This window comes from Crinia signifera, chromosome 12 (assembly GCF_055691185.1).
Source record: "Crinia signifera chromosome 12, ASM5569118v1, whole genome shotgun sequence".
NCBI classification, from domain to species: Eukaryota; Metazoa; Chordata; class Amphibia; order Anura; family Myobatrachidae; genus Crinia; species Crinia signifera.
In genome coordinates this window covers 34,397,031-34,413,921 of record NC_139228.1, presented here as the reverse complement: position 1 = coordinate 34,413,921, position 16,891 = coordinate 34,397,031, and the positions used below count along the sequence as shown (strand labels likewise).

At 47.6% G+C, this 16,891-nt stretch overlaps 1 protein-coding gene across 7 annotated transcripts in view; it reads left to right on the top strand.

Annotated features, from left to right (window-relative positions):
* Positions 1 to 16,891, top strand: part of KCNH5 (potassium voltage-gated channel subfamily H member 5) — a 523,150-nt gene that overhangs the window by 168,029 nt on the left and 338,230 nt on the right. For 4 of the 7 annotated variants that reach the window (XM_083167678.1, XM_083167677.1, XM_083167676.1 and 1 more), the window contains exon 1: positions 14,844 to 15,533. The exons of the other annotated variants lie outside the window; for them this stretch is intronic. In XM_083167678.1, the coding sequence (XP_083023804.1) occupies positions 15,461 to 15,533 (73 nt within the window). In that variant the 5' untranslated portion in view covers positions 14,844 to 15,460. Of the gene's footprint in view, positions 1 to 14,843; positions 15,534 to 16,891 lie in introns of those variants that run through there. 7 annotated transcript variants of the gene reach the window in all.

Here is a 16,891-nt window from a genome sequence, read left to right as displayed (position 1 = left end):
ATCACAATGTGACTGTACCCGCTTTTGCTAAAACTAGCTAGTCTTCCAATATAGAGCTAGCCTGAAGACGTGACTTGTGGGTTTATGACCTGGGAGTCCTAAAGCGAGCGATGCGAGGGGATGCAGTGCACCTGAAACTGTGTTCATGTCGACTGTGTTGACATTCAGGTAAAAAAAAAGCTGTCGAACTAATGACCTTTCGACCTAGACCCATGTCGACCTAGACCCATGTCGACCTAATGACTGTCGACCACCATGCTGTAGACCAAGTGACCGTATCCCAAGGTCGACATGGGTTTTTGTTACTTTATTTTGGCACATGCGGTATTTCATGCACTACCATATGCTAGGGCATGGAGGGAGAATATAATAGTGTGCCAGAAGCATGTCGAGTGGACGTGGTACATTTGGGGTAAAAAAAATATGGACCTTCCCAATGTTGACCCAATGTTGACCTAAGGCTTGTGTTGACCTTTTGCATTTGTCAACCTAAAGCCTGTCGACCATCAGTGGTCAACCCAACGTATGTCAACCTTAATTTGGTCGACCCAATGACCCATATCCAGATGGCTTTGGCTATTGTGCAGACACCCTGGATATAATGTATGTATACACGGTGCCCCTATCGGGTACATATACAGTCGTTTCCATGCAGGATGTGTAGTGGTGTACTGTAGGTGAGGGGTTATTAAGCGGTGTCTTTACTATTAGCTACCAGTGTATACGATGTATGAGGTAGCAACCCAAGTTGGGTCCACCTATGGGTTGGATACTCTGCTGTTTAGTGTGACTCTGGTTCCCTGGTGTCAGATCTTGAGTCAGCACCTGCCTCAATGCAGCTGCTCCTTACTGTCTCACTGCACCCACAACTTGTTCTCGGGTATGGGTGAAAACCGGACCAGGACAAGACCGCCGGACCGGACATCAAACTCTGCATTTTGTAGCTTGTAGCCTCCGGTCCGGGGGGTGTCCTGTCCGGGGGTGTCCTGTCTGGGGGGGGGGGGCTACCTGTCCCCAGGTAGAGGAGGAGAGGGAGAATAAAGCCTCCCTGTATGGTCCGGGCATGTAGCAAAAACCGGACGGTCCGGACCACCCAGGGAGGCTGTAATCTCCCCTCCCCATGTCCCTGGTGATAGCTATCAAAGGGACACCCACCCCCGGACAAGATACCCCCCGGACAGGACACCCCCCGGACCGGACCCTACAAGCTCCGGACTGCAGATTTTGATATCCTGTCCGGAGAATAGTCCGGGTCCGGTTTTTACATAGTCCCCTTGTTCTCTGTTAGTGGTGGTCTGCACATGGCCCCTCTCAACATAATCTCCTGCAGAACTCACTTCCGGGTTCCAAATTTCTCCCAACACACAGTTGAAGCCTGCAAAATGACCTAGCAGGACCTGCTGCCCAAGGATCCCGCTGGGTCCTCCTGCATACATGGAGTGAAAACATGTGCAGAATTTGAACTAGGTTTTGTAGCATTTAAATAAGGCTACTTCCATTTGGATTAGGGTTAAGTCTTCACTAAATGCAGGAGGAACGTGTGGCTAGCGGCTGTGTTTTTATTTGCATGAAGTTTGATTGTAACTTGTGTTCTGTCTGCATATCATCTCCTACCCCAGAAGACCGCAGTCCCGCTGGGTTATTCCCTCACAAGCCGTAATGAACAATTACAATGTAAACAACATGAGAGAAAAATAAAATCCACAGTGGTGATTAGATAATAAAATGTTTTCATGTTTGACTATGATTAGACCACTTCTCATTTGATTAAATCAAAATGATTAAAAATATATATAGTCACATATTTGTATTGTATTTATGTCATTCTGAAGGTATGCAGTCCTCATGTCGACAATCATTAGGTCGACGATTATTGACCGACAGCAGTAGGTCGACATGGTCAAAAGGTCAACAGGCAAAATGTCGAAATAAAAACGGTCACTATGCCTTTTTTTCACTTTTTTTTTTTTATATTAAAAAAAGGGCTTGTTCCTACTTTACCATCCCAGTGTATGTGGAGGGGGGGGAATACAGTAGTGTGTCGGCCGACCGGGAGGCACTATGCCCAAAGGGACGTGGTACACTTATATGGTGCCCATGTCGACTTACGTCGACAGACTTAAACCCCCCCCCCAAAAAAACCTCCTGTTGACCTTTTAAATGTTGACATTTTGCATATCGACCCTTCGCATGTATCGACCATTTGGCCATGTTGACCAAATCCATGTGGACCTTTCGTGTGTTGACCTACTGACACTCGACCAATAGTGGTTGACCTAATGACCGTTGACTAAGGTTGATAAGATTTAACAAGCCATACCCAATTCTGAACCTCTGTTATTGGTGTGTACGTATAATGCGGAGGTTTGGTAGCTGCGGTGGAAGACTTATGCAGACAGTTGCGTTTGGATGGAGGGGACAGGAGTTACGTTATCTTCTGTCTCTAGCTATACTATTAGCATTGTAGGGGAGAAGTATTGAGGCCGTGGACAGCGATAATGTGGAGAAGTTGTCCGAAGCAAACAATAGGCTTATACAGAACTGCTATGGCATAGACTCTGCTAGATAAATGTAAGAAACTGATTAGTCGCTTTCGACAACTTATCAACTTTATCTCTCTCTAAAAATGTGATGCTTATTCCCCTTTGGCTGTTGCCTTCGTGATCAATTGAATTTGTCTTTAACATAACGGTGGAGGAAAAAGTCTCAGAAACATAAAAGGCTAAAGATATATTTTTTTCTTTTCATTTGAAAATCTTATGTAAAAAAAAAAAAAATTGGTACTTGTTTCCTAGCACGGCGCCAGCGATAAAAATTGTATCCATCGGGTCCTAAAAAATCGCGTTCATCGCATGCAACCAAATCGCATGTGATGCGATCGACGCGATTTTTACATTGGAACCAATGTAAAATGGTCCCTGAGGCCCGATTTTACATTGGCCCCAATGTTAAATGCACCCCAGACCCCAATTTTCATTGTATCCCCACCCTGATGGGTCAAATGCCCCCCCATTGTCAACACCACCCCACGATGAACGCCAACCCGAAGCGTGGCGAGCGGCGGCGGTACACGTCCTCCAACCTTTTCATACACCCACTATCCACGTCGGCGTGGAGTTGATTTTATATAGTGTGGCCACCGAGCCTGAAGCGTGGCGAGCGGACGCGCATTGCTTCACAGGTATTATGCGTCCCCTCGCGGGGCTTGCTGCGCTTGCCACACTTCGGGCTCGCTGTGCTCGTCACACTATATAAAAACAACTCCACGGCGCCGTGGATAGTGGGGGTATGAAAAGGTCGGAGGACACGTACCGCCACCCCTTGCGGGCTTGCCACGCTTCAGGTTGGCGTTTCTTCGTGGGGGGGCATTTGACATACAAATTACCCATCAGGGTGGGTATACAATCAAAAATCGGGTCCATTGGGCCATTTAACATTGTTCCCTATGTAAAATCGGGTCCATCGCATCAGTTGCATTGTATGCCATTATAATGGCATACAACGGACCCGATTTTACATAGGAATTCAACATTGAATACAATGCATTTAATGTTAAAATGCGTCGGTCACATCGCATACCTTAAGTTAAGGCATGCGATGGACGTGATTTTTTAATTGTCGGGAAAAGGGCTAAAAATAGCCCTGAAATCGCGTCGGTCGCGTCCATCGCATACCTTAACTTAAGGTATGCGATGACCCACGACGGGCGCCGTGCTGGGAAACAAGTACCAAAAATTCAAGATCACCCGGTTGTATTTAGGATCACAATGATTGCCATTCTTCTATATATGATTCGTATTTAAATTTTGGGGCTCATTTTTTTATTACTGAGTCCTAGCCCAATTATTAAAATTTCTTAAGGACATATATTGTGTAAATTAATCGAAAGAAATGAAGTACAGTTGAAGTATACTAGTGATTACACATAGGGACAGGGACTATTTGGGTGCCGGACAAGGTCCCGACAGTCATTTACCCGACGTTGAGATCCCGACTGTTAAAACACCGACAGATGGGTTACCGACGGCCACCGGCTATTCTCCCTCGTGGGGGTCCAAGACCCCCATAGAGGGAGAATAGAATAGGTGGCGAGTGTAGCGAGCCACCGTGCCCCCAAGGGGCTTTGATGCGCTCCCCATGCTGTCTGAGTCCGGCCAGTCGGGATCTCGACGTTGGGCTAATGACTGTCGTGATCCTGATGTTCGGTACTCTATACCACACTTGTTTTTTTGGTACTCTTTACTTAGAACGGCGCCCATGATTTTGATCGTGGGCATCGTTAGTAAAAAATCGCGGGCATTGAATGCACTTAAAAATCGGGTGCGATGCGACCGACGCGATGCCCGCGATTTCCCATAGGGAACAATGTTAAATGTCTCAATTGACCCGATTTTTCAAGTTCAATGCCTCAATTGACCCGATTTTTCCATAGGAAACAATGTTAAATGGCCCACAGAGGCCAAATAGGCACCCTGAAGTGTGAAATGGCCCCCACAATTGTTAACGCTACCCCACGATCAACGTGAACCCGAAGCGTGGCGAGCGCAGCGGTTCGCGTCCTACGACCTTTTCATACCCCCACTATCCACGTCGGCGTGGAGTTGAGAATATAAAGTGTGGCGAGCGCAGCGAGCCACCGAGCCCGAAGCGTGGCGAGCGGACGCGGACAGCTGTGAAGCCCGCGAGGGGACGCGGATACCTGTGAAGGTATCCGCGTCCCCTCGCGGGGCCCGCTGCGCTCGCCACGCTTCGGGCTCGGTGGCTCGCTGTGCTCGCCACACTTTCTATTCTCAACTCCACGCCAACGTGGATAGTGGGGGTATGAAAAGGTCGTAGGACGTGTACCGCCGCCCCTCATGGGCTCGCTGCGCTCGCCACGCTTCGGGTTGACGTTGATCGTGGGGTGGCGTTAACACTTGGGGTGGCCATTTCACACTTCAGGGTGCCTTTTTGGCCTCTGTGGCCCATTTAACATTGTTTCCTATGGAAAAATCGGGTCAATTGAGGCATTGAACAGGAAAATCGGGTCAATTGAGACATTTAACATTGTTCCCTATGGGAAATCGCGGGCATCGCGTCGGTCGCATCGCACCCGATTTTTTAGTGCATTCAATGCCCGCGATGGGCGCCCTTCTAGGTAAAGAGTACCGTTTTTTTTTAGGGTGAATGGAGATTCAACCTACTTGATTGGGGTGCTGATTCTTTTCACCTAGGCCAATGAACATATTTTTGACACTTTGCAGGTGAAATTGCGGCCATTTCGACACTTTTTTTGAGACCCCCCATAAATGGGCAAAAAATGCCTTTTAATAGAGACGAAAGTGTCCGTAATGAAATAGTTGGTAATTTAATTAGTTCTGTTTTTCGTCTATCTGAAAACAATAGAATTAATTGAATAACCCCCATAGATGTAAAGTGATGCTAATTTTCCTATATCTCCGATGCATCCCTCCCACCAAAGATATATCCGGAATATACTAAATATTTTCTGGCAAAATAGGTGTTTTATCGAGATATCCTGGAAATATTACTTAAAAAGAATAGACCCCTTTGAGCCATAAATTTGCTTTAAAATGTTTATCGCTCAACAAAATGTATTTACTCTTAATTAGAACTGAAATCCCGTCACCATACTGCCATATCCATAATTAGAAGACAAGTTTTTCGTTCACACCGAATTCCAGTTTAATTAATTAGAGCATTGTTCGAGGTTTCCAAATGCTTTATAATGTGGCTGTCGTGTTTTACAAACACACAAGCACCAAACTGGGCAAGCAAGCCTCCTACATATAAAATAAAGCCATGCTCCTAAGTGAGTACTATGGCTGTGGAATTATGCAATAGAATTACTGATTTTACCTAATTTGTGCATTCATAAAGAAGAAATTGCACATTTACCAAAGCATTCTCAGCTTATGAAAGGGACTGATTTTTGTATAGATCACTGACCACTAGAGGCCACTGGACAGACCAAATGACTCATTTGCTAAAACAGAAAGTGAAAGCAATCTTTGCATGGATGCTGATCTGTTTTTAATACCCCTTTCACACTGCAGCTCTTAAATGCTATATTGCTGGGGGGGGGGGGGGTTTGCCTTTCAAAACGGGTAGAGCTGCAGTGTGAAAGCTCCAGGGTGCTTTAACCATTTAAGAAATACTGGTATTTCTTAAACGGTTAAAAAGCAGGGTCTGAGCCATTTTTTATGCAGTGTGAAAGGCTCTATTTCTATGGTTTGAAACATGTTTCTTGGGGGATTAACGGGTTGAATGTGTGAATGGTATTACATGCTATTTAAAACGGTTTTCACCTGCAATGTGAAAGGGGTTTAGTGGCTTAGACCCGTTTTAAATACTGTTTCGAAATACAGGGTCTTAAACGTTTAAGCAATGTGAAAGCAGTATTACTTGCTGGATAAGGAGAGAGGGAGCTGTGAGCGCAGAGATTGGAGGAAGGAGCAGATAAAAACTGCCACAGCTCAAAGGACGTTTAACTAGTGTATTACATAAAATGTCTTTTGCTTTGATACCTTTAATGTGACACAGCACTATACTGTATTATATAAAATGCCTTGTGCCTCGCTACCTTTAAACTGTCAGCACTATAATGTACTATATGAAATGCCTTGTGCCTCGCTACCTTTAAACTGTCAGCACTATAATGTACTATATGAAATGCCTTGTGCCTCATTGCTTTTTATCTGGCAGCACTATAATGAACTATATGAAATGCCTTGTACCTCATTGCCTTTAATCTGGCAGCATTTTGATCTACTATATCAATTGTTTTGTGCCACCTTAATCTGGAGGCACTATGATCATACCTTCCAACTGTCCTGATTACAAAGGGACAATCCTGCTAATTGGACACTGTCCCATGGTCCCACCTGCTGTTCCCTGTGTACAGTTGGGGAGCCAGTGATGATTTTATAAATAATGTGCAATTAGTGCAGGGAAGGGAGCTGGGCACGCCTCCAAAATGACCAAAACAGAGGATGCAGCACTAGATCATGGCTTTCCACCTAAGGCACCGCCCACCATCTTAAGGCCCCACCACCTTTTGTTGCAGCCAGCCAGCAAACTAGGGTGTAATGCTATGATGTACTATATAAAATGCCTTGTGCCTGCTTAATCTGGTAGTACTATAATCTACTAATTAAAATGCCTTGTGATTAAAGCTAAGGAAGTACAAGGCATTTTATATGGATTCAGTAAGAAATCCCGGCGGTCTGAATTCCGGCTGTTGAAATAATGATGCCGGAATCCCGACCACCGAAATACCAACAAGGGGGGGCCGTGGATTGCCCCCCCCTTGCGGGCTTGCTGCGCTCGCCACACAGCGGGCCAGTGCCTTGCTACACTCGGTACATTATTTTATTGTCCCTCTATGGGTGTCGTGGACACCCATAGAGGGAGAAATTGCCGCTATTGCGGTGGTCGGTATTCCAGCGTTGGTATTTCAACCGCCGGGATTTTGACTCCATCAGTTTTATATAACAGATCATAGCAGCGCCAGATTAGAGCAAAGATAGGGCATATGGCATTGTGGGGTAGATATATGAAGCAGTGATAAGTTTGGAGAAGTTGCCCATGGCAACCAATGAGCTTTTCTGTGTAATTTAATAGTATGCAAATTATAAATGTTTATTATTTATATGCTGATTGGTTGCCATGGGCTACTTATTCACTGGCTCACTTCTCCTCCCTTATCACTGCTTCAAACATTTACACCTCTACATAAAATAAATATATCCATTGCACTAGTATCCATTTTCATTTGCAAACCCAGGAAATGTAATAGCTAGCACGTAGGGTAAAGTACAGCTGCTTCACTCGCCGATAATGTTTCATCCCTCCTGCCCTAAAAAATTCTGGCACCCCCTTTCCCCCATACATATATTATAATTTTTGTTAGTACTTGTGCAGTTTCACAGCGCCACTTATGCAGTCAGCGTAGTGTCCCTGTCAGCATCAGCGTCGTGTTCCCGCAGCCAGCGTAGACAGCGTTCCTGTCAGCATCAGCGTTGTGTTCCCGTCGTCAGCTTGTGTCTGCGACTGTGTGTACGTTCGCGGCTAACCGGAGCTTGCGCAGTTAGCGTGGTCAGTCAGCGTTATGCACTTACTGTAGCATAGTCAGTCAGCGTAGTCACCGCTTATTACATTATGTTCACGGCTAACCGGAGCTTGCGCAGTTAGCGTAGTCAGTCAGCGTTACGCACTTAGCATAGTCAGTCAGCGTAGTCACCGCTTATTACATTATGTTCACGGCTAACCGGAGCTTACGCAGTCAGCGTAGTCAGTCGTTTAAGATGGATGACTTGACGGGTGTGAATGTATTCCTGAACCACCCCCACTATCCACATCAGCTCGAAGCTTGGCTAGGGGAGGTGGTACGCGCCCTCCCGACCTGTTCATACCCCCACTATCCATGTCAGCATGGAGTTGATGTTATAAAGTGTGGCGAGCCTAGCAAGGCAAGTGGATGCGGATTACTTCACGGGGCAAGCTACGCTCGCCATGCTTTGGGCTCGGTGGCTCACTGCGCTTGCCACACTTGATAAAATCCACTCCACGCCGACATGTATAGTGGGGGTATCAACAGGTTGGGAGGACGCGTACCATGTCCTCTTGCGGGGCACACTGCGCTCGCCAGTGTGCCCTTCGGGTTGTTGTGGATAGTGGGGGTTTGAAATGGAGGCATTTGCGAGTATGTAACATGGAGCACTGGCAAATGCATCCTTTATTGTGCATGAGATGCACTTGCACTCTCACCCCCCCCTACCGAACCCCTAATCCTGACCGTCTCCTTGAAGAGGACATGGGCAGGGTTGCCATACCCTGCCGCATGAATTACTGAGATGCACTTGCGTATGAGACGCTTGTGTGTCCCAGGTAGATGGAGCACCTCTCTGCCGGCACCCGCATGATCACCTCTCTGCCGGCGTCCGCCAGCTCAGGGATCTGGCAGTTACCGGCACTGTGTGAGAGGCGCTCACTAGGCTTGCCGGGGATGCCAGGGTCAGAGCTGGAGCTCGCGGGGACAGTACGGTAACTGTGCTGCCTGATGGGGACACTACGCTGACTACGCAGGGGTACCACGGGGACGCTATGCTGACTATACTGGGCTGCCGTTGGCCTACTCTGACAACGTAGCATAGCATGGCGTCATGAAACTACACAAGTACCATTTTTTTTGTAATGCTAAATGCTCATTGCCAGGGATTACATGCTTACTGACAGGAGTTGCATGCTCCAAGGCAGTGGCCATATTTGGAGAGACATTTTCAGCACCAACACAACGCCAACTTCTCCAAACCACTGCTTGGACTGCAGTGTCATTGTTACCCCACTGTGCTAGAAGTATCGCTTGGTTTAATGTGTAGTACATCAAACCAAATGTCCTTTGCTAGTGACCACGGGAGTGTGTAATTCCCCTTACACACTGAGCTAAGTAGGCGATATGTCATTAAGAAATGGCATATTGTGCTGACATCACTCCATTGCGTGCCCAGCTTTAGCTGTCATTTTAAAAGTCACAGTGTTCAGTAATGCAAAACCAACCAGCAGGTCCGCCGCTAGAAATGTTGAGTTGGGGCCCGGGACTGACCTTCAGCCCGGGCCCCCAGCGGCACTCCCCCTCGCGCACGCCGGCACCTGCCCACCCTCGCGTGCGGCATCCCCCCTCGCGCATGCCGGCACCCCCCCTCGCGTGCCTCGCGTGCCGGCACCCAGCCAATTACTATTACTTACCTGCGGTGGCGGCAGCGCAGCATCTTCTCCCTCCGGGCGTCGGGACTTGGACGGAGCACTCACTGCACAGTGCAGCCTGCAGAGCGCCGAGCCCCTCTGTATCCTAGGCTCAGCGCTCTGCAGGCTGCACTGTGTATTGTGCATGCCTGTCCGCCGGCGCCGGGTGGCATTGTGCAGGGGGGGGGGGTGCCGTGCCACTGTGGGAAGCTGCCCGGGCCCCTCCAGAGGCCGGGGCCCAGGACAGGTGTACCCCTGCACCCCCCTGTCGGCGGCCCTGCCAACCAGGGTTTGTCCTACTAAACATTGCATCTTTAAATTTGACCGTTAACTTGCCAAGTCTTGGCACTTTCGGGAATCCTATACTCTTTACATTTGGACCGTAGTCTCTTTTGCTGACTCACAGCAGGTTCCTCCTATCTGTCCAAGCTGAGAGCGCTTTGTAGAAAGTGTTATTGCTTGGCAAAGTGAAGCGAGCATTTTAAGACTGCATGCACAAACATTAAATTAAATACAAAATATATGTACAGATGGAGCCAGGTTTGTGTGCCATTCAACAGGAATGCATGAGCGTCTTGCACGCGTGTCCCATTCTCGGCAAACGGCGCACCAATATGGAATGCTCCAAAATATGCAAGCTTCTCTAAATCATATAAACTTGCACATTTCTGTGAAATTTAAAAAAAAGATGAGCAGAACAGCAGTATAATCAGCAATTCAGATGGGTTTATTCGATCTGCTCATGTCCACATACACATCCTGTCCTTTGTGCTCTCCTGTCGTGTTGCATATATTGCGTGAGCTTCATGTGACTCAGTAGTGCTGTTTTTGTATGCAAATCTTTCCATTACCGTGCATTTGTAAGTTTGTGTAACTGTGGGTGTATCTGCTTACAAAAAGCTACTTTACAGTGTTTTACTGAAAAAACACTAACGTAGCATTTTGTATGCAGATACAGCGGCAGTCGCACACACAATATATGTAGGTATGCTGCACAGAATTTGAATCCAGCAGATGCTGCTTGTGCACTTTATTGCAAATAAGATACATTGAAAGCTGCATGCAAAGATGATCAACTACACACCACCAAGTAATCACACACTCATTCAGGAAGACACCTGATGGGTATCATGTATGTGACGATAAGCTGTTAGATGTCTCGCAAACCTGTGACCAATGTCTGCAGCGGCCCCATCAGCTCCGGCTCCCCCCTTCCTCCCAGCATCATGTATCCCTTGCACCTCCAGCTCCAGGGAACAGAGCTGCAGTCCCGAAGAGTATGAGGGACCTGCAACCAGTGATGATGCGTCTCCTGGTAATAATGAGGCTGGTTGGTAGTTCTGATGTATGGCCACCAGTGGTGCTTTTACCCCCCCCCCCCCCCCCCAGGTAAAATCGGTCACTGTGCTCAGTGTTAGTAAAACCAGATGCAGTCCGTGAGACGGCACTGGATTCACTGTGACTGGACTGGCAGTGATCTCCTATTGGAAGCCCTACCTGACAGTCACCCACATAACAGGCAGTCCTACTGGGTGGTGTTACCTACCTCCAGGACTGCCAGTCTGCACTGCTATTGGCAGAGAGCTGGCTTCCTGTAGGAAGCCTCTTCCTGCCTTGCCGTGCAGTCCAAAAAAAATAAAACAAATACAGGCCTTATTGGTAAAGTAGTGGCAGGTACAGACTCACACATAGGCAGAAGAGTTTTTGTGCATGACATGCCTTTGTGGTAATTTGTGCATGACATGCCTTTGTGGTGTAGGCCTAGCACTATGTAATTTGTTCTCTACTTCAGAGAATCAGAATAACATACTATAAATACATGGTTTAATGAGATTTGTGTGAAAGAACTTGACTGGACCACATAGTGCCCTGACTTCAGCCACATCAACTGTTGGGATGACCTGTAGCACAGATTTGGAGCCAGGCCTTCACGTCCAAAACCAGTACCTGACCATATAAATGCTGCTGGACAGTATAAATGCTCTACAGCAGTGGTTTTCAGACTGGGTGTCTGTGTACCCTGGGGTTCTGCAAGGCACATGCTTGCAATCCATTGTGCGATCCAGCTGCCACATATGATTTCTGTCGCCAGAGGAGGTGCGTGTCCTTGAAACTGCCAGTCAAATGAGGCCAGTAGTATGATCCATCAAATGACCAATTGATTGTGCAAAAACCAACTCACGATCTGCACCCAATCAGGAATGATCAGACGTGCAACACTTGTGATCTGAGGGACCACTCATTAAACCGATATACCACATGATGTGCACACATTCGATTGCATTACCCATCGAAATCGTGCGTTCATACACCATATCGTTCTACTGTATGGCCAGCATAAGGGTGACAGAAAAGTACAATTTACATAATGTCTTATTTTTTTATTATTATTATCAATAAGAAACTTTTATCCTAGGCTTGCCTTAAAAACCTGCTGATGTCAGTGTGCTGTGATTCAAGAATGTTTGTGAAACTGCTCTACATAATAAATGGGCACGAATTCCATCAGAAAGACCCCAATATCTTGGTGTGTAAGCCAGGGCCGGACTGGCCATCTGGCACTTCTGGCGAATGCCAGAGGGGCCGATGGCCAGATGGGCCGATTTCTACTTGTCGGGTCCAGCGGCTCTCTCTTTGCGCCGCTGGGGTCTAGGAGAGAAGGGGGCATCACACGCCGCTATTCCCCTCTCTCCTGCAAGCCGGGAGTGGCAGCGCACACATGCACCACGTGACAAAGGTCACTCGTGTGCACAAATGCCAGGGTCGACTCAGCGACCCAGTCCGTCGCTGGTGTAAGCTGTTATAGCTGCAATTCTATACTAAAGTATGTGTATTTGAATACAATGTCATTACAATCCCTGTTGGTGTAATGATCAGGTATAGTGTATATATGACATCATCTGGATGTGTTGTCCAAGCCTCCACTACTCATTCAGTGACTCATTGCTATTAAGGGGCACATACAGTACAAACTCTGCAAACGATACTCCGGTATGGCTTCCGAGTGCCCTCGCATGGACAGCCCTCTCTTGCAAGCCCTGTCTCTACATGTGATAATTGATTTACCCGTGCAATGCAATCAGTTATTGCATTATCTATTTTGTGCTGATATGATCACTTTACAGCCTATACTGCTGGTGATAAATTGGCCCTTCAGGGCCTAATTCAGTCCTGTTTACTAGGCTGCGTATGTTTATCTAGCAAACAGGTAAACCGTGACCGGCGCGTGTCCACTCAGTAACATGCAAGGGGATGTGTACGGCAACACATCCTGCTTCCCATCAAATTATTTCTATAGCTTCCGGTCTGGAAAGTCAATACTTTTTCAGATGGACGCTGTAGTCCATCATGTGACCGCAGCTGCCTGCCCCAAGCAGGCATCACTACGCCTGCGTTAGCAAGGGAATGTCCTGCTTTTTTATGAGGAAGTCCATAAAAAACAGAGCCTTCCCCTGCTTCCACCCCCCACAAGCAGCGCCCCCCCACTGTGCGAACGCCTCGGAGTATGTGATACTCGTCAAATACATTTGCACAGCTGGTTTACACAAGTGCATATTCCCGTAAGCACACACCCCCCCCCCCCATCGAAAATTGGGTCGCATTTGGACCGAAATGAATGGGTATATGAACCAGATCCTAAGTCCAGTGAAAATCAGTGTTTTATATCAACGTAAATCCTTTGTGCAGTGTTGCACTGAGCAGCCATGTCACACCATACTGTAGTGTGTCCGCTTGGAATTGTCATCTACCGTAATGCAGTTTTTAAACTTCCCAGCAGTGGCGTAATAATAGCGGGTAGGGTGCCAGGGGTCTGCCGGGGATATTGTTACGCTGCTGCCTACCAGGACCTGCCTTATCCCGCAACTTGCCTCCATGTCTGTGGCCGGGAGTCGGGACCCGCAGATCTACTTGTCCCGGCGCTCTTCCTGGCTCCTTATTAAAAAATGCTCTCCACAAAATTACAGCAGACAGTTTTTGAAGATGCTAGCATCCATAAAATGATCTGCTGTAAGGGGGCGGCCATTTTGTGAGGGATGTTTTTTCATAAGGAGCCAGGAGGAGCGCCAAGATGCAGACGAGCAGATCTGCGGGTCCGGGCCACAGACATGGAGGGGGGTAAGGCATGGGAGGGGGGGGGGGGTCTTAATTTTACTGGAGGGGGGGGGGCACCAACTTTTTCTGGTGGGGGGTTTTCATTACACCACTGCTTCCCGAAGACCATGCTTTATATAACATTTTAAATCATTAATCTTTTCAGCGTTTGTCTTACTGTTTTCTAATTTCTAATTTTGGAAACTGTTCCTGAAGTCTTTAATGTAGTGATTCATTTACGGGTTAGATTCCAGTACAACATATATTTTCAATGATGTATTTCCACAGCCAGGGGAGAAATGAAGAATATATATCTAAATATAATATACAGTATATACACTCAGCCAAGGCACACATGTTCTGTAATTTGCTTAGACCGGCTCCCTTGTCATTTTCCTAAATGTTGATAGAACAAACTGGACATGAATACATTTTATAATAATAGAGAGAGAGAGAGAGAGAGAGAGAGAGAGAGAGAGAGAGAGAGAGAGAGAGAGAGAGAGAGAGAGAGAGAGAGAGTGTGTGTGTGTCTGTCTAGGATTGGATATTCCCATTGTTGGATACATTATATGGCTGTTTGATAACTCCAGTGTAATTAGAGTAATATGATCACACATAGAGCCTATGACCTCGCACTGTCCCATGCAAATGCAAGACAGGAAAATAAGAACATCTCATTTTGCTTAGTACATCGTGTGCTTGCTGCATCTGATGGTGCAAATGATTTAGCCCTATAACCTCACCCTGCAGCAACGTGAAGGGATTATCATTAGTCATTAAACTGTGCTGCTTTTATAGCTGCATCCAACTTCGCACCCAGGGCATGTTACCTACTTACCAGCCAGACTGTAACCCACTATTCTGCAGCTGCAATCATCCTGCACATGGCAAAGGGGGTCAGGGAAACACCCCAGGCGAGACCTGCCAGGTGATGACAAGTCGTAGCTCAGCCCTTGCAGCAGGAGAGGACAGGAGGGTGGTTGGGGATTAGGCAGGGAGGGGAGTGGTTTGCATGGGGAAGGGGATTTGCTGGTGAGATTCGGGGAATGCTGCAAGAGCAGAGCAGCTCGCCAGTAACGCGATCAGGGAGAGGGGCTGCTGCTGCGCAAGACTCAACAGAAAGTAATAAGGAGTTACAGAGTCCAAGGGAGCCAAGGAAAAGAGGAGGCAGCCGGGGAACCGAGAGGAAGGAGTCGGCAAACTCTAATACAATACAGGAACCAGGAGAGGAGATAGAGTGTGCGTAATAGTCCCGGGGACACCGGAGGCACAGCCACACTCTGCAGCACACTGAGGGCAGAGCAGGAGCACAGGGATGCACAGGGAGGGGAGCGTCCGGCACAGTCACCTCTGCTAGCTAATGAGCCGCTGTCCATGGTGCTGGAGCCGCTGCCCCTGGTGCTGGAGCCGCTGTCCATGGTGCTGGGCGGCAGCCGGGTAACGCGCTGTCTCCGCCGGAGCCTGCAGGTCCCTAGCCCTGTGCGCAGCCCTGCCACAGTCTCCGCACCCGCAGCCAGAGGAGCGTTACCATGAACTGCTACACCCATCCCAAGCCTACTCACCCGGACACCTCCAGCGTCAGAAGCAGTCCCGCGTCCCAGCCCAGGACTTTCCCAAGCGCAGAATGCCGGGGGGAAAGCGAGGGCTGGTGGCACCGCAGAACACGTTTTTGGAGAATATTGTCAGGCGTTCAAGTGGTAAGTGTCCATCTACCTGCACCATGTACTGCACCTGCGTGTACTTACTGTACTTTTGCCCCCTGTGTACCATATATTGTCCCTGTGTGTACTTACTGTAATAATGCTACTGTGCTTTCTGCGTGTACTTACTGTGCACCATGTGTATACTTACAGTGTTCCCAAACCCTGTGTCCTGTGTTTACCTACTGTACTAATGCTATTGTGCCCTCTGCGTGTACTTACTGTACTCCTGCACCCTGTATTGTTTCTGTGCCCTCTGTGTTCTTACTGTACTACTGCTCCTGTGCCCCTTGCGTTTACTTACTGTGCTCCTGCCCCCTGTGCACCATGTGTATACTTATTGTGTTTCTGACCCTTGTGCCCCCTGCGTGTACTTACTGTACTCCTGCCCTTGTGTGTACTTACTATACTCCTGCCCCTGTGTGTACCTACTACTACTGCCCCCTGTGTGTACTTACTGTTATGCCTCTCTTGTGTGCATTTAATGTACTCCTGTATGCTGTGTGTAGTTACTGTACTCCTGCCCCCTGTGGGTACTTGCTGTAGTCCAGCCCCCTGTGGGTACTTACTGTACTACCACCCCCTGTGCACCATGGGTGTACTTATTGTACTCCTAAACCATGTGGGTACTTACTGTACTCTTGCCCCCTGTGGGTACTTACTGTACTTCTGCCTTTATGTGTGTACTAACCAGTGGCGTATGTTCGTCCCAGTTGCCCGGAGGCAAGATGAATATTGGTGCATGCACACACACACAACGTTAATCAAAATATATATAGTCTGTTATGAAATATACATTATATGCTGTATATAGAGAGAGAGAGAGAGAGAGAGAGACATATATATTTCAGAACTCAGCCACAGAAGCGATTTTGATGGCTTTCAATTAATGGATTTAAACCGTCAGAGGTGAAGAGGTGCCCCCTTGAGAGCAGGAGCCCGGCGGCAGATGACTCCATTGCCTCCCAGAGTTCTGCCTCGGTACTAAACTGTATTCCTGCCCCCTGTGGGTACTTACTGTACTCCTGCCTCTTTGTGGATACTTCTGTACTCCTGCCCCCTGTGTGTACTTACTGCACTTCTGCCTTTCTTGTGTGTACTTACTGTACTCCTGCCCCCTGTGTATGGCTTCATAATGAACCCTTAATTAAGCATCACATTACAGCACACCATAACTTGCTTATTCTCTGTATTCATTGTACAGTGATTATTTTAGTTTCATTTTACCTTTTTTTAAGCATTTTGAGTATACCGTAATTATAAAGACTTATTGAGAGAGTTAGCAGGTACTCAGATGGAAAGTTTTGTCTGATATTCTGACACATCCCAGGACAGAGGCAGTGTCTGTTGTCTTT